Raw genomic sequence first — 22,173 nt, 5'->3', positions numbered from 1 at the left:
TTTCTTGGAAATTTGTGGCTTTGTTTGTGTGTGAAGGTAAATAATTTTGTAATGCTGAGTGCTGAAGCTATCCCAGCCACTCTGATATTTGATACAACAGCTCAATGTTGAGTGTGATATTGCTTTTATACAACAGTTCCACAACCGTAATTTATGATAAATTTATTATTATTATTTTTTAACAGTTATTTTGTTCCTCCAACGCACAACTAAAGTTGTTAACAGCCATGAAAGTAGTTTTCAATTCTTGCTGGTACTCTCTATGTAGCCAAAAGGTGAGAAGAATTAAATCATGGATGTGTAGAGGTTGGGTTAACACCCCTACCCTAAGTTTAAGGATATATCTAATGATAGAAACTTTTGCAAGTCGCTCTGGGTAAGAGCGTCTGACAAATGCCTAAATGTAAATGCTTCGACAAATTTAAGAGATGTACTTGATATTTTTATTTATTACTTTATTATTTATTTTATAATATTAGCTAACTGACAAAGTTCCAGGGTTTAATTCCAAATAGCATTAAATGAAAAGCTTGTGCACTATGTAATGTGTAGTGTAGTGCCCTTGATCGGGGACTCAGCTGTTTCTTAGGTTTGTAGCTTGTGTTAGCTGTAAAAAAAATCAAAAACCTGATGGATGGTTCAGAGGCAATTCAGGATTGCCTTCCAAACAATTATTAGGGAGATAAAGTGTTGTTTAAGATGACATAACATTATCAGATGTGTGTGTACTTCAGTGACTGGTATTGATTGTGGGTTTTGGCAAGCCGCTGCTTTTCCCTTTTTCCAGTACTGTGGATTGTACCAACCTATTTTCATTAGTTTAATTAACTAATTATTAAAACACCTGTGATGAGAGGTGATGCATATAGTCCCAGCACTTTAAACTCGTCACTTGTGGAATGCCTCCCAACCAATCAGAGATTACTTGGTCTGATCTAACTGCTTTGTAATCCCATATTATCTCATTACATGGAGCTATTACTTTTATCATAATACTCCAATACTACAAGACGTTTCAGATACAGATACATATACAATACTACATACTAATAATACTTTATTAATTGTGCAAGCAAATGGGTTCTTACACTGAGGTTATCATGTAGAGAAAGCTCTTGACACCAGTACATGTTCAGCCCAGTCATAAGCTTTTTAGTATAACATTAGATCATTTCATAAAGACTTTATGAATGAATTAGTGAGACATTAACTTATATTTTGTCGTCTGTGTGCCTTATGACGTACAATTATTTACAATTATACAACATTTCCATATCAGAATGTTGTGCAAAGCAGCAAAATGATTTTGTGTAAGCCTGATGTCACCATTAATTATTAAATAATAAAATATTTAATCCTAGTTTATATTGTTTCGATGCTCAGATTAGCAGTGAAATAGATTCATTAAATTAAAAATAAATTAGTAAAATGTCCATCTGTACAATATTTTTATCAAGTTGTTCTAAGCAATAAATTCACTTCAAGTTTTAAAATATCTGTACAATATTTTTACATGTTGCCATTCTCTGGTTGATTCTGTTTTCTTTAAGTGGAGTGTTGGACCAGCTGTGTGAATGTAATCTGCACGTGTGTTTGTGTGTGAGTAAAATATCATCGTCTTCACATGGCCTTCTCCTTCTGGTTGAACAGCGCTCTAATGTCCAGCATAGCCTGTCTGATGTTGTGACCAAAACGATGCGAATCCTGTGGACAGAGTGGCACCACAGTTCATACAGTCAGTGTACCAATGCCACGTGTTTGGTACAAATACTTCAAAATTCATCTGTACAACCTATACGGGACACCTGGATGGGGCATACATGACAGGGCACCATGCACGCACGCACACACACACACACACACACACACGTTTACACCAATTTAGAGTATCCTGTTCACCTACTGGTTTGTTTTGGAGGTGAACAGAAACCAAAGAATTGGGAGTGAACCCACACAAACACAAAGTGAACATGCCAAACCCAGGGTTGAATCAGGTACCATAGAGCTGTGAGGCAAGATTTAGGAATATTTGACCTTATGAGGACATATGACTGGTCCCCATTAGAAAAACTGCTTCAATACAAAAAAATGCAGCTTTTATTTAAAATGCTACTGAGGTTAGGGTTAGATTTTGGTTTAGCTGAAGCATTAATTAGCTACATTAATACGAGGTGGTATCAAAAAGTTTCAAGACTAGTTTTGTAACACGCCAACAGATGGCAGCACAAGGTTGCACGCACAGTCACAGGGAGTGCCAACCTTCATTAGTCAGTGTGCCAAAAGACACTGTCCTGTGTACACCTGAAGCTGTGCAACTGGTGCCACTCTGCTGTTTCATCATGAACAGCAATTTAGAACAAAGAGCGAATGTGATTTTGCGTAAAATGGAGAATCTGCCACAGAGACGTTTGACATGATTCTGCAAGTTTACATAGTTGCTGCAATAAGTCATTTAAGATGTTTTGAATGGCATGCGTGCTTCAAGAGCGGAAGAACATCACTGGAAGACGACGAGAGATCAGAAAGGCCTTCAACAAGTTCAATCCTCAAAACTCTGGCAATTTGTGCATGATGATCGTCGGAGAGCAATCCACGACATTGCTGCAATTGTTTGTGTGTCATATGTGACAGTCCAGGCAATCCTCACATGTGGTTTGAACATGCGCCATGTTGCTGCCAGGTTTGTCCCCAGGCCCTAGACCCAGGAGCAGAAAGAACATTGCGTCAAAGTCTACCAAGAAATCCATCGGCAGTGGATGATCCGTCCTTCATGTCGAGGTCCATTACTGGTGACGAAACTTGGGTGTATTGGTACGATGAGACAAAGCAACAGTCTTCATAGTGAAAGAGCCCATCATGTCCACGACCGAAAAAGAAAAGGCAGGTCCGCAGCTCGACCAAGTGCATGGTACCAACGAAGGCATGGTACGAAAACTGTGGAAATCAAAGTTTTTTGATACCATCTCGTAGTGTCAATGGAAGATTCTCAAAAGGACAGTGTGTATGTCTGTGTGCTCTTACTGTTTCTGGACTAGAGAACTTGCTGGAGATATGGAATGTGATGAGATTCTCCCCTACAATAATATAAGAAACTCCATATCCATCATCAGCAACCTGCAAGACACAGTCCATGTGAGTTTCAATAAGTACAACTAAACGCTACTGGACAGCAACGTACACAGTGTTACACTCATGTAAGAATGTTAACAATGAATTAAAAACACTCACAGGGCCAAAGCCACCACCTGCTCCAACATATTTTGGGAATTTCTGGATATCAACAAGGTTGAGCTGCTGCTGGGGTGTCTGACTGGTCGAGAGACGCCAAGGCTCTGAAAGAACCTGAAGGACATGCATAACAATCACAGTCAGGAATGAATCTTCAATGAATTCATGCTGACGAAGAAAAGAAATGGATTAAGTTCACGGCTTGTACTTGGTTAAGAAAGGGTGATTTTATATCCAGTAATTTAGAGACGACGTAGAGGCAGAAGAGATGACGGTCGATACCGGCTCCTGTCATGGCCAGGCGGTACATGTTCTGGTGTTTTTCCGCTGCTGTCCGGAATAGCACCAGACGCTGTTCATTCTGTTCAGGGAACATCAAAAACTAAATTTACAAAAGAAAAAAGTAATTTCATGCCGTATGTAAGCGCTCATATTATCTGCATGATCAGATCAGGTTGAAATCCACTGATATGCAAAAAAACTAACAAACAAAACATTTTACATAATGTATACCATAGCTCATATTTGAGGATATACACTATATGGACGTATTTGGCCAAACCTGTTGATTGTTGAATTCAGGTGTTACAGTTAGACCCCTTATCCCCAGTAAAGGGAAATCTTAATGCTTGCATCATCTTGGACAATGCCATGCTTTCAACTTGGCAACAGTTTTGGGAAGGCCCTTTCCAAAGCAAGAACTATAAAGACATTTTTTGATGAGTTCGGTGTGTAAGAACTTGACTGGCCCGCAAGGAGCCCTGACCTCATCACCATCAAGCACGTTTGGGATGAACTGGAACGGAAATTGTGAGCCAGGCCTTTCTGTCCAACATCAGTGCTTGACATCATAAATGCTCTACAGAATGAATGTCATTGCAAGTTTGACCAAATACTTTTGTCCATACAGTGTGTTTTATAATATACTTTTTGTGTGTAATTAGTTTGATACTACTCCTCATGAACAAGGAATATAAGCTTCTAAAAGAATAATTTTATCTCACTGACTGCAATCAGTCAGAATGTGTCAGAATACTGCTTTTACCGTGCAGCTCTTGTCCTCCATGGCTCTGACAAAGGCTGTGGATTGGATGGTGCAGGAGCGCACGGTCTCTGTCCGTCCCTCCCGGAACATGCGGGTCATTGAGGACTCGTACGTAAGACAGAATTGACCTTTATCCTACTCCGAAGACAATACAAATAAAAACGAGTGAGACACAGTGAGTCACCCGTATCCTGCTGCGAATACTACAGATAAGGCGCCAGTATGTGTAGGTGTGTGTTGTACCCTGAAGTGAGCAAGCTGTAGTGCTAGTTGGATAAAAGCATCAGGGCTTGTTCTGCTTTGCTTGATCAGGCCTTTTCCAAACTCGTCAAATACAACTCCGCAGAAATCCACATCATCAGCGAGCTCCTTGGCTACTGTGTACGACGCCTCAATAATCTCCTGACACTGTCAGGGTGTGAGGGACAACAAGTTAAAGCCTAAAGCAAGGCAAACCTGAGTTGTTATTCACTTGTAGGGTATCATACCGCTTTTGGAATGTCCCAATATAGTCTGGTTGGGGGGACCAGACCTTTGTTAATGTCTCCTTTGCAGTGTCCCTCCTCAGTGTAACCCAGGCGAAGGACATCCGTAGCCAAAATATCCTGAATATATACCAGAGCATGTTACCTACTGTATATATTGCTAATCACTGGCCATATATCATAACTTGAATATAAGTTTTTGAAATATTTTTGTCTATTTTCTACCAGCTAATGGCTGGCCACTGCTATGTCTTGGCCACTGATGACCCGGTTGTCAGTTCACTGGTTTTTCTTCCTTGGATCACTTTTGGAATGTCCTGATTACTGCAGACCAGGGACATCCCATAAGAGATGCAGATTTGGAGTTGCACTATCTCCTTATGCTTGCAAAACATCAACATCAGTAAAAAACTTCCAGGTGCTGCGTAATAAATCCCACCCACTTCCAGCTGCCATTGTAACGAGATATTGAAAATATAGAAGCACCAGATTGTAATGGCTTGAAAACTGGGTGAGAACAACTCCAAAACTGCAGCTCTTATGGGATGTTCTCAGGCTGCAGTGGTCAGGACATATCAAAAGTAATAGTGTAGTCCAATCAAAAAAAAGAGCTACTGTAGCTCAGATCACTGTAAAGGCTAATGCTGGTTCCAATATAAAGGTGTCAGAACACACAGATCATTAATGTTTTTGTGGCAAAGTAACATTAGTTTACATTTAGGCATTTGGCAGATGCTCTTATCCTGAGCGACTGACATTTTTATCTCATTATACATCTGAGCAGTTGAGGATTAAGGGCCTTGCTTAAGGGCCCAACAGTGGCAACTTGGTGGTTGTGGGGTTTGAACCTACGATCTTCCAAACCGTAGTCCAATGCCTTAACCACTGAGCTACCCCTGGCCTACCCCTGGTTTAACTTCCCCTCTCAGATTGGTGGCAATTCTATGGCAAAGAGATGTCTAGCAAAACATTAGGAAATGGTTATTGGTAAATTAAGTCAAAACGATATACAATTATATTAAATTTTCACCATTGTGAAATCTTTAATATGGTTATAATTCCAGTTATGCCTCTTGGGTGGTTCCTATTACTTGAGCTGTAAAAAAAGATAACATTACACAATGCTGTAGCTGCTAAATCTATATACTTTTTCAGATCTTTGGCTAATATTTCCTGGATATTTGATCCATTTTCCGTTTCCTTAATTGACAACTCAATAATTCAGGTTTTCCACGCTGTCCTACTTACCTCCCACATGTGCCCAATAATGGGAGCGTCTGCCCATGAGTGCTCAGTATTCACGCCTATTTTACCATTCTTGTAGACAACGAGAGTGAAAGATTTATCAAACCACCTGAGAAAGAAGTGCAGTGAGAGGAGACTTAGTGTGCTGCACTTGCACAAGAGGTCATCCAATGTTATGTTTCTAAATATATCACCTCTTGCTTAATGCAATACAGTAAGCTGACTGCAGGAGACCTTTCACCCAGCTCCTATGAAGCATAAAAAACAAACACTCAAATCGTACCTGTCGTAACACTTTCCATGCAGTAAGGACTTGGCATAAAGATCCATTGACTGTGGCTTTTCAGGGTCATATCCGTGTGTTTCATCATCCAGAGTGAGGAAAAAGGCAGCCGTCTCGATGGTATCTAGAGACGTCTTATTTACACCATCCTTGAAGAACTTCTGTCGTGCTTTGGCCCATGGGACCCTGGAAGAGTGTTACAGAAGTGTGATTTGGAAATATCCTAAACTAATATGCTAGAGCACTTTGCCAATGGCCATGGCCAAAGGTTTTGTGAATGACACAAATGTTCTGCTGCTTCCATGGACCCAAAATGTTGATGTTTTGTCCCCCGAGCCACTTAGTTATCACTTTTGCCAGGTGCTCCATCATGCTGGAGAAGGCATTGTTAGTCACCTAATTGTTCTTGGGTGGGTTGGAGAAGTTGCTCCCTAAGGATGTTTTTGTACATGTAATTCTTTATTCATGGTTGTGTTTTTAGACAAAATTGTAAATGAGCCCACTCCATTGGCTGAGAAGCAACCTCACACATGAATGGTCTCAGAATGGTTTACTGTTGGCATGGCACAGGACTAGTGATAGCACTCTATACATATACTGTATTTTACAAGAAGGGCAGCCCACTTCTGGTTTGAGGAACAAAACATTGAATGTTTGGGTCTATGGCCAGGAAACTCCCCAGACCTTAATTCCATCAAGAACTTGTGGTCAACCCTCAAGCAGTGGGTAGACAAACAAAACCGCACAAATTCTGACAAACTCCAAGCACTAATTATGCAAAAATGGACTACCATCAGTCAGGATGTGGTTGATTAACAGCATGCCAGGGTGAATTGCAGCAGCCTTGAAAAGGAAGGGTAAACACTGCAAATAGGTACTCTTTGCATAAACATTAATGTACTACACTAAAGCAGCAGACTTTATGAAAATTAATATTAGTGTGATTCTGAAAACTTTTAGCCACAGCTATTCAATACAGTTGGCATAATTCAATTCAATTCAATTTTATTTATATAGTGCTTTTAACATTGGTCATTGTCTCAAAGCAGCTTCACAAAAATGAAAGATTAAAAAAAAATTTTTTTTAAGAAAATATTTGGAAGTGTGTATGTGTGAGAAAAATGTGTCTAGATAATAATAAGATGAATGAATGAATGATGAATGAAATGTCTCTGATGAGCAAGCCAAAGGTGACGGCGACAGTGGCAAGGAAAAACTCCCTGAGATGGCAATAGGAAGAAACCTTGAGAGGAACCAGACTCAACAGGGAACCCATCCTCATTTGGGTGATAACAGATAGAAATGATATAACATAAGGCTGGAGACAAGCATTTACAAACCATCTGAAGTGCCTCAAATCTGGAAAGCTGTTGAATACTATATATGGCTACTGGCGTGTTGTGTTTACCTCTTCCCAGCAGTGAGCGAGGCCAGTTTCAGTTCTCCAGGCTGAGGCTCTGTGCTGTCATTGAGAATATGCTGGAACTGCTGCTCCAACTCTGCAGGCAAGAGATGACGACCACCGTAGTACAGCCACACTTTAAAAAAACGTCCTCGGTGATACACGACCAGGTGCTTCCTGTTTCTCAGGTGCTGAACATAGTCTGTGGAGAAAGTATGGTATTATAGAAGAGTAAGCTTTGGTGTTTCTGTGTTGACTCATCTGATTATTCATCTATCATACACAGTGAACAGTCAGATACAGCTAAAAGATGTAACATTAAGACCAGAGTGTAGTCCTGCTTCATGACCAGTGTTCCCACAACTGTGACAAAGATAAAGCCGGTACTGAAAATGAATGATTTAATAAATTAATCTTTATAAGCGTATGTGCCAACAAAAGCAGGGGAACATTTTTAACTTTTCAGATGAATATTAAAACCTCTTTGTGATTAAATAACAGGTCTGGTTACAAGGTTATTGTATGCCCGTACCTGTCTTGCAGTATTACAGGGGTCATCGCAGGGCACACACACAATCACACACTATGGGAAATTTTGGAACGCCAATTAGGCACATGTGCATGACTGTGGGAGGAAACCGGAGTACCCGGAGGAAACCCACCAAGCACGGGGAGAACATGCAAACTCCATAAACACAGGGCCGGGAATCGAACCCGGACCCTGGAGGTGCAAGGCAACCAGTACACCACCGTGCCGCCTTTTAGCAGTATTAGTTTTCACTTATTTTGAGAGGACACATCATTACCTGTTTCAATGCCAGGGATTCGAGTGGTATTGAACATTCTCTCATACTGATAGGAACACATGGGCACCACCCCTAGAGCTCTCATCTGCCAGGACAAATATAAACATGATTAACTCATTAAATCAACTCTACCATATGATGTGTCAGCTATTAAATATTGTAAATGTGTGAACCGGGGCATGTTCTCCTCGCTCTAGTTTGCGCCGATATTGGAGGATGGCATGGACCACATTTCCTGCTCGTGCTGCCTGCCTGTGAGTTGGGATCATATACAGCAGATCCTGAAATGCACACATACACGAGTTGTTAGGCAGCATAGCTGTAAAGATTATAGCAAGAAATATGCATTATGTTTGGGTCCTCTCACCATGGTGTAGAAGTTGCTATTCACCATGATTGGGCCCCGGCCCCTGAGGTAGATGTACTCTTCCCACCAGTCACTCACCTTGGTACAGACACATCAGGGAGTATGCATCAAGTTCAAAAAGTGGTGTAAAGGTGCAGTTTTTAATGATAAACAGTTTTATAATAATTGGTAAGTAAAAAATTTGAGTCCTAGTCTTTCCATAAAGAATTAAAAAGTTCTGTTTAGAATTTTAACTTTGTCAGAATGGTGGCATAGTGGTTAGCACCATGGCCTCACACCTCCAGGATCAAAGGTTGGTGGGTTTCCTCCAAAGTCATGCAGATTAGGCTAATTGGTGTTCTCAAATTGCTCATAGTGTGAGTGTGTGTGTGCGTCAATGGCCTGCAATGGATTAGCACCCTTTCTGCCCTGCCTTGTGCCCGCAGTCTCCTCGGATTTGCCTAAATCCATTGCAATGCACAGTTTGGGAATACCAATTAGCCTAATCTGCATGCCTTTTTGGGAGGAGACTCTTTGCACAGACAGACCCCAAGTCAGGAATTGAACCTTGGAGGTGTAAGGCTACAGTGAAAAGCAAAACACCACTTTGCAATGGATCTAATATTTTAGATACTTACATAATTGTGGGCCCACCAGGACTTAAGGTGAAGGTATTTTTGCAGTTTTGGGGCTTGGTCCCTTTTGAACTCGTTGGCCACAATTTCCATCTGTTTATACTGATCATCATCCAGTAGGGGGCGCACTGACTCAAGATACTGAGAGACAGGCAGAATAGTTTTAATTTTTGCAAAATGTACTATTTATGCAGTATACTGTAAAGCACAGAAATCTAATTTTCTAAAGAAAGCACATATCTAATCCTTAATTTAACCAAAAGCAGGTTCTCACCCTGTGAATGGTGTCATCAATGCTGGGTACAGGCAGTCTAGGCAAAGAGCCCTGGAAACTGTAGAGTAACGGCCGACGACTCGAAAACATCTTTAGCAAACTCTAAACCAAGTAAAATACTTTTAGATCAGAGACATCTTTGCAAAAACACAGATAAGCTATTCTCCTTCTCTAAATGTTTCCCTATAACTATGCATGTGTATGAGTATTTACTATCCAGACTTTGGTGGTCATGCTCATTTTGCCATGTGGCTCAAAGATCCAGCCGTGGTAGGAGAGCAGAACTTTCAGAGTGCAGCGCAGAAGCATAATCAGAGAGAACCACAGTCCGGTGGCAAACACGATAGCACTCAACACCGTCTGAGTCTGAGCCGTAAGACGATCGCTGCAGAGAGAGAGAAACACTATTAAAAAAGCAGTTCATGTATGCATCAGTTGATTCTGCAGAGTCTCTATATTTTTATTATAGTGTAAATGTAAATTGTGTCTTTTTAGCAGTAAGATCCTGTTTTGTTAGAGCTTTTGCCTAATCTGACATACATTCACCGGCCACGTAATTACATACACCATGCTAGTCCTGGGTTGGACCCACTTTTGCCTTTAGAACTATCTTAATTACTCATGGCAAAGATTCAACAAGGACATACAACTGTGTGTTATCAGCATAACAGTGAAAACTAATACCAGGCCATAATACAAATTATGTTGCCCAGAGGAAGCATGTGAAGAGAGCAAAGCAATGGGCCTAAAACCGAACCCTGTGGAACACCACTTGAGAACATGTAGAATAGTCACCTGCTTCAATCTTTAATGTGTTGTGCTTTTACAGATGCTCTTTAGCGTACTTTAATTATAACGAGATGTTAATTGGGTTACTGTTGTCTTTTCATCAGCTCAAACCAGTCCGGGCATTTACCTCTGATCACTGGCATCACTGCGCACTTTTTCCCAGAGAACTGCCGCTCACTGTATATTTTCACTTTTTTAGGCCATTCTCTATAAACACTTAATATGGTTGTGTGTGAAAATCCTAGTAATTTACCAGTTTTTTAAATACTCAGATTAGCCCATTTGGCACCAACAACAACAATCCACGTTCAAAATCACCTTTCTTCCCCATTCTGATGCTTGGTTTGAACTTCAGCTTGACCATGTCTACATGCCTGAATGCATTGAGTTTCTGCTATGTAATTGGCTGATTAGATATTTACATTAATATACAGTTGAACAGGTGTACTCAATGAAGTGGCCAGTGAGTATTTTAATTGACACAAATTATATTGTTGTAATGTTGACATACAGACCTTGCAGGTAAAACCTTCTTGATGCTGTTAATCATTCCCATGGATGGATCCATTCTGGCATAAATGGAACTCATTATTGCGATCACCACAATTAACCAGCTAGAGGGACTGGCCGGATATACGCCCATTCGGATGCCATTCTGTTTAAACATGAACAAAAATTTTGTAACAGTTATATTATGGTGTCTCTAACATCCAGTGGTGTTTATACCAGGATAAACCGTGATGCCAAAATATAGCACATATTTGACTGTAAATTCAAAATCCACTCACTCGAAACAGAATCGCACGTTTTCTCCATGACGTCACTGCAGCCAGGTAGATGTGTTTGAACGCCTCACGGCTGAGGCGCAGGTCAATGCCCTCTGGTGTGACGGTGAACTGGAAGGCCACCGCCTGGTGCGCCTCTGCCATAGCACGTGCTGTAAAAACGGGTCAGCTGTTATTAAACTGATGGATTGAAGTAAGTCACAGCATTGTTTTTAGTTATAGTGTAACTATATGCTGGGTGACCAGGGGGTTGCTAGGGGACAAAACTAACACGCTATTCAATATAGAGTGCACTTGATATTGTATAAACCATACTTGAAAGTTTCAGATTTGGTTGTACCTTATATATATATATATATATATATATATATATATATAATATAATTATATATATTGCGTATCCAAGTTAGAAAGCTGGTATCAGAGTGCAGGGTCAGTCAGGATACTCGAGCAGATAAGGTTATGGGCCTGGCTCAAGGGCACAACAGTGACAGCTTGGTAGTACTGGGGCTTGAACCCTGTACTTCTGTGTACGGTTTTCATCATAAAACTAAATTTAGATGTTTCTTTAGTCAGGGTTGCAACTAAGACACAGCTGGTCAGTTTCAGTGAAGGAATCTCATAAATCGTCATTGATGCACACTTTTATTAATAAATAAATTTTCCGTATCATGTTTAGCCAAATTTGAGGTTACCTTGGCCTTCACAGCCACACTAGCATGTTAAAGGTAAGTTCTTAATTGTATCATGATGGAACCATTGGTTATGCTGTATGAACAATATAGAAAAAACAGTGTTTTGGTCAGCAACTATATTTGTGATAAAAGAAAAAAAATTAAGCATGATGTCATTTATAAAATGCCTGAAATATGCATTTAAGATGATAAAAAAACTTCTTAAAAATCAAGGTCATTGTATTACATAAAATTGACAACACAGCTGTGTAAAATCTGGATTGCACATTTGGATATCTAGGCTAGTCCAGGATCATTTTATTTCACAACTCCTTAGCTTAAGAGTGCCTGCAATGAGTTGAGCAAAAAGTCAACAAATTCATGATAAATACAGTACGGATAATTTCCTGAAGTCAGGTACGTTGTCACAGCAGGTTACGATTTATATGATAGGGGAAATCATGAGCATGTTTTTTTTTCCATGTCATGTGACTGGAAGCCATCAAACTGGGGCAAAGTTGAACAGTCAGAAATAGCGAAGAAGCTGACGCACATGCTCAGTACACACACACACACACACACACACACACACAGAACTGCATGGAATAAGGAAAGGATAAAAAGGCTGCCTCACAGTAAAAATTAAAAGCTTTAATTTTTAATTGTTCGCTGCATTATAACACATTATTTATGACAAATTTGCCTGTTATTCAAGATTACTGTTGATGACATTCATAGAAATATGAGTCTGCAGAAATTAGACATCACATCCTATGGTACATTAAAAATATATTGGTAAAATAATGACAGGTGAGTATTGGTGACCTGTAAAGGCACTACAGTTAAATAGAAATGACCTGCATGCGAAACCTAAATAACTGTCACCTGGTTTAAAAAAACAAACAAAACAACACATCCTCAATATCTGAAAATCTTCATCCATAATAATTGACAATAAATTTAACAAAAAAGCAGTAGCTTTTACCTTTAGTTAAAGCAGTGCACGAGTGAAGTAAATCAAAATATCTGAGGAGGTCAGGTTGCTTCTGGTTTGTTATGAGAACAGCTCTGTGCCACAGCTTGACGCTGACGACCTTCAAATGATAAAAATTTCCTCAAGAAGTCTATGGGAGAAAATCCAACTCCCACTTATGATCAATTTAGACTATTCTGTCTCTAAAGTTTTCTGTGTCTACCTTCTGTCCCTTTCCTCACTATCTTCCCGCTCATGTGCTCTCTGGCTCACTCTGTATGTGAGTCTGAGTGAGTGTGTGTTTGTAACCAGACACCTATGTGGCTCAGACTATGCTGGTGACTGCGCAGTCGAGTCTACCATTTACTGTAATCATACTCACTTTCAGATCTCACAACGTTCCTGCATTGAATCGGATGACATTCCAGAGCGCAGGAGGAAGAGCCCAAAAAGTGCATGCTAAGGATACATTCCATGTATCCTTAGCTGTGTGGTGCGTTCTCAGACATATAGGCCTATGTAATATAAGGCCACATAGGGCTTTAGGTAACCTGGTACCTATATTAACCGGTGTACACAATCACTCTTGGAAGCTTTTGGAAAACACATTATTTTATTAAGCCACAGGTGGTTAAGACCAGACTACTGGACAGACCTCCGAGTAGGTGTTCTCATAGCGTCTCAAAACTGGTTGACAGATCCTGAAGTTATTTACAAATCCACCAAAGGCACAGGCCCTGAAAGGAATAAACGGTTTAGAAGAAAAGATGGAAAAGGCTCTCATAGCAAGTACAGACTGGAAGAGAAGGAAGGGTGGACAGAGACAGAGAGCGGATGTTTAGCCGATAGATTGTGTCCTCCTGGTTTCCCGACATGTAGACATCTTCATTGTACACCGTGCCTTGACCGATTAAAGCTGTCTTCTCCATGCTTCTGATCTGACCCCATTTTCGTGTCTCCACACAGAATGACGTGACTATGGTTTCAACATTGTTGCCACCAATGACAATCAACCTGTCCGTGGATCCCAGGAAGTGAAGGCTGGGCATATCCGCAGCAGTGCGTGTGAGCGTAGGAAGCAACTCACTCCAGCAGTCTGAGGGAGAGAAGAAGGTTTTAGGCATGTGCAAAACTTTTTGTTCGTCATTTATTTATTCATCTTTAGTAATTGTTTTAAACTGCTCAGGATCAGAGTGGATCGAGAGCTAAGTCTGGGAACACTGAGTGTGAGGTGGGAATACACACTTGATGCAATGGCACGGTATTTACAGCAGTATTTACCCAGGAATAACCTATTCACCTTCTGTACCATGTAATAAGAAAATGGGAGAAAGCCATAGAGCCTTAAGTAAACCTGCATAGACATGGAAAGAACATGAACCAAGGACCTTATCTATACCACTTATCTATCAAGGTGCCTGTAGACCGAGGAGATCCAGGGCTCAAGGCAGGGCACAAGGCAAGGCACAAGGCAAGGAACACCCTCAATGGGGCGCCAATCTATTAAAGGGCACACAAACACCCTCACACACACGTACAAAGTACATTTAGTTAACCTACTCAGCTTTTCTTTGGACTGTTGGAGGAAATCGGAGTACTCGGAGGAAACCCACGAAGCACGCAGATATACCTCAGGCAGGAGGTAGCACCTCGCAAGGCCACAGTGCTAACCACTATGCCACTGCGCCAATCAGTCAATGTTGAAACCTATTGGGCTCTTGGTATGGTTAATGATTTTGCCTTGCCAAAGCAGGTCTACTTGTAGCCTTTTCTAAAAAGGAAATGGTGGGGTCTCTATTTAATCTGTAATGGTCCCCAAAAAGGGAAAATAGGAAAAGAACTATCTAAGGTTAATTTATATTATAAAACTGTTGCACTGTTGACTCACACCTCCTTGGTTGTTGGTTCGAATTCGCCCATCGGTCTGTCTGTGGAGTTGGCACGTCCTTTCTGCGCCAGACTCCCCCAGGCTCTCCCATTTTCTCCCTCTCTCCAAAGTTATGTGGGGTAGGTTGATTGCTGTTTCAAATTCTTCTTTGTGTATGGTTGCATGTGTGAGTGTTTGTGCTTGTGCCCTGTGATGGGTTGGCACCCTATCAATGGTGTTCCTCGTTTTGTGCTTTGGAATAGGCTCCAGGTTCCCTCCAAATGTACGGATGGATGGACAAATTATAAATACATTATAAAAAATATACAAACAATTCAAAGGTTTGTACGGGCCAACAAACTTCCTGGTTCAACCTAAAACAATGGTTCACTAGATGGTTTAAGGTATGTGGAAATTTATAGTTTATAATTCAACCTGTTAACATGTCTGCCAAATACAAAAAATAAATTAAAAAAAAAAAAACGATTGTATAAAGTGTTTAAAGTAAGTCGCTTGTTTTACCTTGTGTAGTATCATAGCATAGCACTAGTTTCTCTCCAGTTCTCTGGATGTTCCCCACCACATAGAGGCTTGTCCCTAGGCTGGTGGTAAGGGGGGAATCATGAGAGAGGGAAAGGGTAAACTGGAAGTCTGAAAGAGGTAACGAGGAAACAAAAGCCCATGAATCAGTCCATGGGTCATATTGCTCCACTGCTGTATACACTCCTGTGCTGGAGTCAGGAGTCACGAGGGAGTCCAAATACCAGCCCCCTACAGCGTAGATGTGCCCCTCACACACTGCTGCACTGAAGTGGCGCCTGTGCTGAGAGAAATCACACACATTTACAGCCATGGAAAAAACATCAGATGACAGGTTTCAATTGATAAAGTGCTCTTCTATTTATATTCCTGTGATTCGAACATAATTAACTCCATACCTTGATAAGAGGCGCAGTTGAAACCCATTTATTGGTTAAAGGATTATAACGGAAGGAGGCCATCTTGAACTCGTAACCTCTCTTCATGTGTTGCCGGAACCCTCCAATGAGGTAGAGGTAATTAAACAGTACTGCTGTGGTGAAACACCACTTATCTGCACCAAATGGCAAATCTGTAACAGTACTCCATGTCCCATCATCCTCATCCAGCCTGAAAAGCTTCCTTGCAGACTCTGTTTCCTGACTGTTTCGTGAAATCAGATTCTCTTTCCTCAGACAGCACAGCCGAGGTGAGCCCTTTGACCGAATCTGAAGGATCTCGTGTTGTAGGTGGCGGTCCAGATTCCTGCTCAAGTGAGAAAGCTCTAGTAGGTTTGTGCCCAGGTACATCAGCACAGTTTCATGAAGCTCAACACTGCCTAGCTCCTCAGCCAGCTGCAGGTAATCTAGGAACGTTTGCTCGGTGAGGATTTCAGACAGATTTAGCAGCAGGCAACGAGTGAAATCAGGGACCAACAGATATGTGCTGACACGCAAATGCTCCTCTAGAAGGTTGTGGGGAATGCAGAATCTTTGCTGGAAGCAGAACTGCAGGAGGTTGTGGAACACACTGGAGGGCACATGGGACAGGTTCACAAGTTGTTCTGCACTTTCTCTCATGCAGGAGTTATACAGAGCCCTGAAGTACTCACTACAATCCGCCAGCCTCTCAACGTCAACCTGATGAATGAAATATGAAATATTTTGAATCACTAGTATACCTTGGCTTGAAAGACAAATGACATATGTTTGAGGATGAGTGAATGAGTTTTGGACAGAGAATATAGATTGTTTGAGAGAGGGGTCATTGACCGGGGAGCATCGTTTGACCTTGAAAGATTAAAAAATAAGGAACTTAACAACTTTCCTTTGACTAAAGGAGCTACTTGCATGTGTACTGAAATGTTTCTACCTAACAAAAAAGAAGCCCAGTTGACATGACTCAACTTCCAGATGGAATATATTACTTTTTGTTACAGTAAAAGTTGTTTAATTTATAACTGAGACTTTGAGGTATGAGACGTAGAGCATATGACTTGGATTTCTATCCATTCGTAGATGAAGGGTTTCCTGAGGGTTTTCTATGGTTCCAAAAACAGTCTCATCCATGCTTAAGTGAATAATCCTACCTAAATACTGCAGCATATATACATCATATTAAACAGCCTTGCTTGATTCTATAGTATATATACAGTGGTTTTCAAAATAATAGCAGTGTCTTGAAAAAAGTTCCATATCCGTATAATAACTCTTAATTTAAATCACATAAATGCATTGGACCCCTGCACGTTCTACTCTGAATTACAACATTAAGAAAAATGTGCGAAATGGATTATTAGTTTAATGTAAGTGAAGAAAAACAAATATTAGTCTGTTCAAAAAAATAGCAGTGTCATCACTCATCTTTACAAAGTGATGAATTTACAGTTTAAACAAAAATGATCTCTGAACTAATATTTAGTTGTATAACCATGGTTTCTGAGAACTGCTTCACATCTGTGGCAACTGTACTACATGCCACAATTCCTCTGCATTTCTTGGTTTTGCCTCAGAAAAAGCATTTTTAATGTTGGACCACAAGTTTTCTATGGTATTAAGGTCTAAGGATTGGGCTGGCCATTACATAACGTCAATCTTGTTGGTCTGGAACCAAGATGCTGCTTGATTACTGGTGTGTTTGGGGTTGTTGTCTTGTTGAAACACCCATTTCAAGGGCATTTCCTCTTCGGCATAAGGCTACATGATGTGACATTAAGTATTCTGATGTCCTTGAATTGATCCATGATCCCTAAAATGTGATAAATAAGCCCCACACCATAGTACGAGAAGCATCCCCATATCATGATGCTCGTGCCTCCATGCTTCACTGTCTTCACAGTGTACTGTGGCTTGAATTCAGTGTTTGGGGGTCGCCTGACAAACTGCCTGTGGCCTCTAGACCCAAAAAGGACAATCTTGCTTTCATCAGTTCACAAAATATTGCGCCATTTCTCTTTAGGCCAGTCAGTGTGTTCTTTGGCGAACTGTAACTTCTTCAGCACATGTCTTTTTGTCAACAATGGGGCGTCTTGCTAATAGCTTTCTGGTTTTGGTCTCTATTTTAAAGCATTTGATATCATTTTAGCAGAGCAGCCTATCACTTTCTGCACTTCTTTGTTTGTTCTCCCATCTCTAATTAACTTTTAAATCAAAGTACGCTGTTCTTCTGAACAATGTCTGGAATGACCATTTTATTTTCAGGGAGAAATGCACAGAACAACCTTTTTCTGCATTTATCCTTAAATAAGGGGAACTTGTTTGACACCTGTTTTTCACAGAATAATTTACCTCTCTAATTGAACTCCGCACTGCTATTATTTTGAACAGACTAATATTTGTTTTTCTTCACTTACATTAAACTAATAATCCATTTAGCACATTTTTCTTCATGTTCTGATTCAGAATAGAACCTGCAGGGTGTCCAATGCATTTATGTGATTTAAATTAAAAGTTATTATATGGATATGGAGCTTTACGCACTTTTTTCAACACACTGCTATTATTTTGAACACAACTGTATAGTAAAGCCAGCATATTAATGTTTTTTCCATGCTGCATGACATATTCAAAAGAAAACAATTTCTAAAACGCCTACAATTGCTTAGTGTTGTTTTGACTGAAAGGAATACCGCCCCCCTCAAAATTGTATGTTTTTGGTTGAATTTGTCCACAAAATAAGAAAAAATTCAAGGGGGATGAATACCTTAACTTTAAATGTGTTGAATGTACAACGTGTAAACAGTTAACCATTATGCCTAAGCACAAGAGATTGATAGCTTCTAGACAGAAAATGATCAGATCATATTCTATCAAATTGTGAGCATAATTGTGTAGAGACTCACATAGAAAAGATGTGTGCTGGTCTGGATGGTAAACATGGGTCCATTTCCATGGTAACGATACGTCCTAGCTTCCTGGTCTGTTTTCCACGTATCCGTCTGGTTGCCATCAAGAGTTCTCCGTATCTTATCAACATTAGAATGATTCCATGCGGAAAATCTATCCACACGTTTCATAACCCAGGATGAATTATTCGTGAACCCAAAATGTCGCTGTATATAGTTGAGACTGTACTTTATCCACGAGAACAAACTGAGAATTAGAGCTAAAAGCGTCTCCCAGAGAGCATTCATACTTGTATACTCGGCCCACAACAGATTTATTAGAATATTCTTTAAAAAAAAGTGGCATTTAAGCAATCTGACTGAAAAAACACTATAATAAAGTGCAAGAGTTGCTGTCTCAATAAACCCTGACTGCCTTACTCTGTCTCTGGTTTGGAGGTCAGTCGATCTGGTCTCTCTTGTAAACTAGGCCTGATTGTTTTGAAGGTTTCCTTTCTTTATGCAGTCGAGTCTGGAGTGCTCTCACTGTGTTACTGAGCTGAAGCAGGAGGAGCAGAGCTATTTTAGGAAGCACCGGATTGAAACAGGACCAGATACAGCCATGTAGGAGCAATAAAAATTAAACACAACAAAAAGCTGAACAATGTTAGGAAAGATTATACTCATTTTCTACTCAATGTTTTTAAAGATGTCATATTCCATACTCGCCTGCACACACAATCCAATCTTTAGATACATTACCTGTTTGAAGTCTGTTCTTCGCTTTTCAGTGGGACGTCCCCAAATCAAACTGCCAAAAAACTATTCATCACTGGTCTACGGTCAAATTAATGACTTTTATAAACGCGATGTAGAAACATTTAGTTCTTCTCATATTTAGCATTATGACATCAGCTCTATGTCGTCATAGTGTGTGAAGGACCCTGTTGTTTTTCTAAGTCGTTGTTTTTTTTCCCCACCACAATTTGGGGCTTTTTGGGGGTCATAACATGCTCAAAAACTCAAAGAAATTGTCAGGCAAGTCAAAGCTGCTGCCATTAGGATGCCTGAGAGTCACATGAGATTTTGCAGCACAGATCATACACACTTTCACGTATGCACATAAAACCCAGTACACATTTACAGCTCATTGAGCCAAACGACTTTTGCATTGCATGTCATAGGCTCAACTCAACAGGACGTCAGTTATTTTGGGTCATTTGCCAAACGCACCCATTAGAATTTGATGGTCTTCCTTAAGGAATTTATGGTATTGCCACCAGACCAGGCCTATGTGATCTCAAGAGATAAAGGGCTGTTTGATATCTCAAACAGTTCAGCCGTGACAATGCCGAACTTCTGCTGAAAAGTGGTAAATAACTTTGTGTGGCATTATATTGATTGACATTACATTGAATGACATCATATTGTGACATCACATTGAGTGACATCATAGTGTGATGCTTTTTTTTCGCAGCATCTGGGGCTTTTTTGATCTCCCCTTTTCTAAAATTGTGTCATAATGTTTTTGGTATGTCCCCTTTAAATACATGTGCCTGGTGTGCCCATTTTCTTCCTGGAGCACCGCTGTGAAAATGGTGCTTGGGCCCGCTCATCGTTGCTTGCTACTATATTTTCTTTCTTTTTATTTCTTTATCGCAGTTACAATTATTAGTAGTATGAAGATGGCTTGGCAGTTAGCCCTGTCGCCTCATACCTACTGTATAAGTTCAGGGGTTTGAATCTTACCTCTTGACTGTGTATGGAGTGTGCCTGTTCTACTCTACTTGGTGGGTTTCATCTGGGTAATGTTTCCTCCCACAGAATAATGACATTCTGTAGATTTTCTGGGTTTCCAAATTGCCATAGTGTATGATTGGGTGTGTGTGCTTATACCCTGCATTGGGTTGGCCCCTCATCCAGGGTGTCTGAAGCATTGCTCTCCAGAGAACCTCCAGAACCCAACACAGATTAAGTTGTATTAAAAATAGCTGGATGATTCCTGCTACTACTACACACTATTCTAGGAAGTAGCTGTACAGTGTACTTATGGTCTTGCTTACAGTTACACTCCTGAACGTTTGTTGAAACAGAAATGCGGCATCATACATTTGAAGCAGTCTACCAACAAATCTGCATGTGGTTTTACTGTTCCTTTTTAAAATAAATGCTCAAAGCATACTTAAATCAAGAACACTCAAATGCTTTAATGCAAAACTAGGAAATAAGGGAGTTGTGCTTTTAGCTCCAAATAGTCATAAGGGTGGAGCAATGGGAATTTATAAAGTTTGAAGACACTTGAAGAAAATGGAGAAATAGGACGAAAGTATTTCAAAGAATTTCTTAAGGCCAATGGGACTAAAAAAGAGAATTTAAACTGAAAGGAAAATGAGGGAGATTAAGACCAGAAGGTGGCAGTAATGCAACATGTTGGATGCCAACCGCCAGTAAACACCAAGAAGACAGAAAATACATGCCTCTTAGCCTTTATGAAGGGTGTATGTGCATATTATTATCTGAAGCTTTGTACAGTAGTAACTGAAATATAATGTACTTAAACATTTATATTATATATATAAAATATGCTTTACAGATTTAAAAAAAACATTTTAAAAACACATTAAAAACAAAAAATATATTTTTTTAAACAGCTGATTTTTTGGGTGCAACATCAGTAACACTATAAAGAGTATAAATGACATGTACACAAATGCTCAGATTTTAAATGTTTTTATTTGTAATTAGGAGGTTCAATGGCTGCTGCGTCCTATTAAGGCTAATAATCCACATAAAACAAGTGCATACAGACCGAAAAAAGGATTTGCCAAGGGTTTTAACAAACAGAAATACAAGAATAATAAAAACTGGACCCAGCTCAATGGACGTTCGAAACTGACATAAATGAGGCAGATTTACATTGAAACGTTGATGATCCTTTTGACTTGGACTTTATCTGTATGTACTCGAATCTAGATTAATAAGTGCCTTTTATATTTTTTTGTCTGTTTTGGATCCATGACTGATGCAGGTCAATAATAAAATAATAATAAATTAAATAAAAACATTATAAATTACAGACATTATAAATAAGAATCTGGCTAAGATCTGGTCACAAGCTTGGTAAGCTACATATACTGTAATAAAGCATGCAGTTCAGGCAGATATACCGTATAGTGCAGACAAACTGGTTATTTACGCAAATTAAAGAAGGACATAAAAGAGAGATGAAATTGAAATGAATAACCATTCACACAAGTAGTTCCAGAATTTTCTGTAATATTAGCCTTTAGTATTTCACTTACAGTCTTTCAAACACAAACTGAAAAATGTTCTATACTATCCTAATAATCCAGTTAGAGAACCATCCAGTTAGGAACTGTTAAACTTTCGAGCATCAGTAATGTTCAGCTCCCCTAACAAACGCTTCCCTTGATAAACTTAGTTGGTCCATCAAATTGAGTTATTTTTAAACCAGTTACTCTAACCAGGATAAAG

At 39.9% G+C, this 22,173-nt stretch overlaps 2 protein-coding genes across 3 annotated transcripts; both read right to left on the bottom strand.

The window, feature by feature from the left end:
- Positions 1 to 1,032: 1,032 nt before the first annotated feature.
- cpt1b (carnitine palmitoyltransferase 1B (muscle)) lies at positions 1,033 to 19,503 on the bottom strand. Of its 2 annotated transcripts, none has more exons than XM_053500016.1 (19): positions 19,441 to 19,503; positions 11,327 to 11,475; positions 11,054 to 11,193; positions 9,963 to 10,134; positions 9,750 to 9,851; positions 9,479 to 9,616; positions 8,862 to 8,939; positions 8,668 to 8,775; positions 8,495 to 8,579; positions 7,695 to 7,890; positions 6,287 to 6,472; positions 6,007 to 6,112; positions 4,762 to 4,878; positions 4,517 to 4,681; positions 4,274 to 4,408; positions 3,437 to 3,589; positions 3,229 to 3,342; positions 3,022 to 3,114; positions 1,033 to 1,704 (listed from the first exon to the last, which is right to left on the bottom strand). In XM_053500016.1, the coding sequence occupies exons 2-19, from the start codon at positions 11,465 to 11,467 to the stop codon at positions 1,621 to 1,623; spliced, it is 2,313 nt and encodes a 770-aa protein (XP_053355991.1). In that variant the 5' UTR covers positions 11,468 to 11,475; positions 19,441 to 19,503; the 3' UTR covers positions 1,033 to 1,620. The 2 variants fall into 2 exon arrangements, with proteins under 2 accessions (XP_053355991.1, XP_053355990.1); XM_053500015.1 differs by lacking the exon at positions 19,441 to 19,503 and adding an exon at positions 12,983 to 13,241.
- LOC128527574 (kelch repeat and BTB domain-containing protein 13) lies at positions 13,380 to 19,134 on the bottom strand. The gene is made up of 4 exons (XM_053500017.1): positions 18,697 to 19,134; positions 15,776 to 16,495; positions 15,360 to 15,660; positions 13,380 to 14,066 (listed from the first exon to the last, which is right to left on the bottom strand). Exons 1-4 carry the CDS (start codon positions 18,985 to 18,987, stop codon positions 13,726 to 13,728), a joined length of 1,653 nt encoding a protein of 550 aa, XP_053355992.1. The 5' UTR covers positions 18,988 to 19,134; the 3' UTR covers positions 13,380 to 13,725.
- Positions 19,504 to 22,173: the final 2,670 nt, after the last annotated feature.

Source organism: Clarias gariepinus, chromosome 7, assembly GCF_024256425.1.
Source record: "Clarias gariepinus isolate MV-2021 ecotype Netherlands chromosome 7, CGAR_prim_01v2, whole genome shotgun sequence".
Lineage (NCBI taxonomy): Eukaryota > Metazoa > Chordata > Actinopteri > Siluriformes > Clariidae > Clarias > Clarias gariepinus.
The sequence above is the reverse complement of the archived record's forward strand: the minus strand, read 5'-3'. Positions and strand labels throughout refer to the sequence as shown.

Coding starts and splice junctions, on each gene's coding strand:
- cpt1b (XM_053500016.1), bottom strand. CDS start 11,467: ATGGCAGAGGCGCACCAGGCGGTGGCCTTCCAGTTCACCGTCACACCA. Junction 3,343..3,436: donor AATCACCCTTTCTTAACCAA/GTACAAGCCGTG, acceptor CATGTCCTTCAG/GTTCTTTCAGAGCCTTGGCG. Junction 1,705..3,021: donor AGTTCTCTAGTCCAGAAACA/GTAAGAGCACAC, acceptor CTCTGTCCACAG/GATTCGCATCGTTTTGGTCA.
- LOC128527574 (XM_053500017.1), bottom strand. CDS start 18,987: ATGAATGCTCTCTGGGAGACGCTTTTAGCTCTAATTCTCAGTTTGTTC. Junction 16,496..18,696: donor CCAGCACACATCTTTTCTAT/GTGAGTCTCTAC, acceptor TTCATTCATCAG/GTTGACGTTGAGAGGCTGGC. Junction 14,067..15,359: donor ATGCTATGATACTACACAAG/GTAAAACAAGCG, acceptor TCTCTCCCTCAG/ACTGCTGGAGTGAGTTGCTT.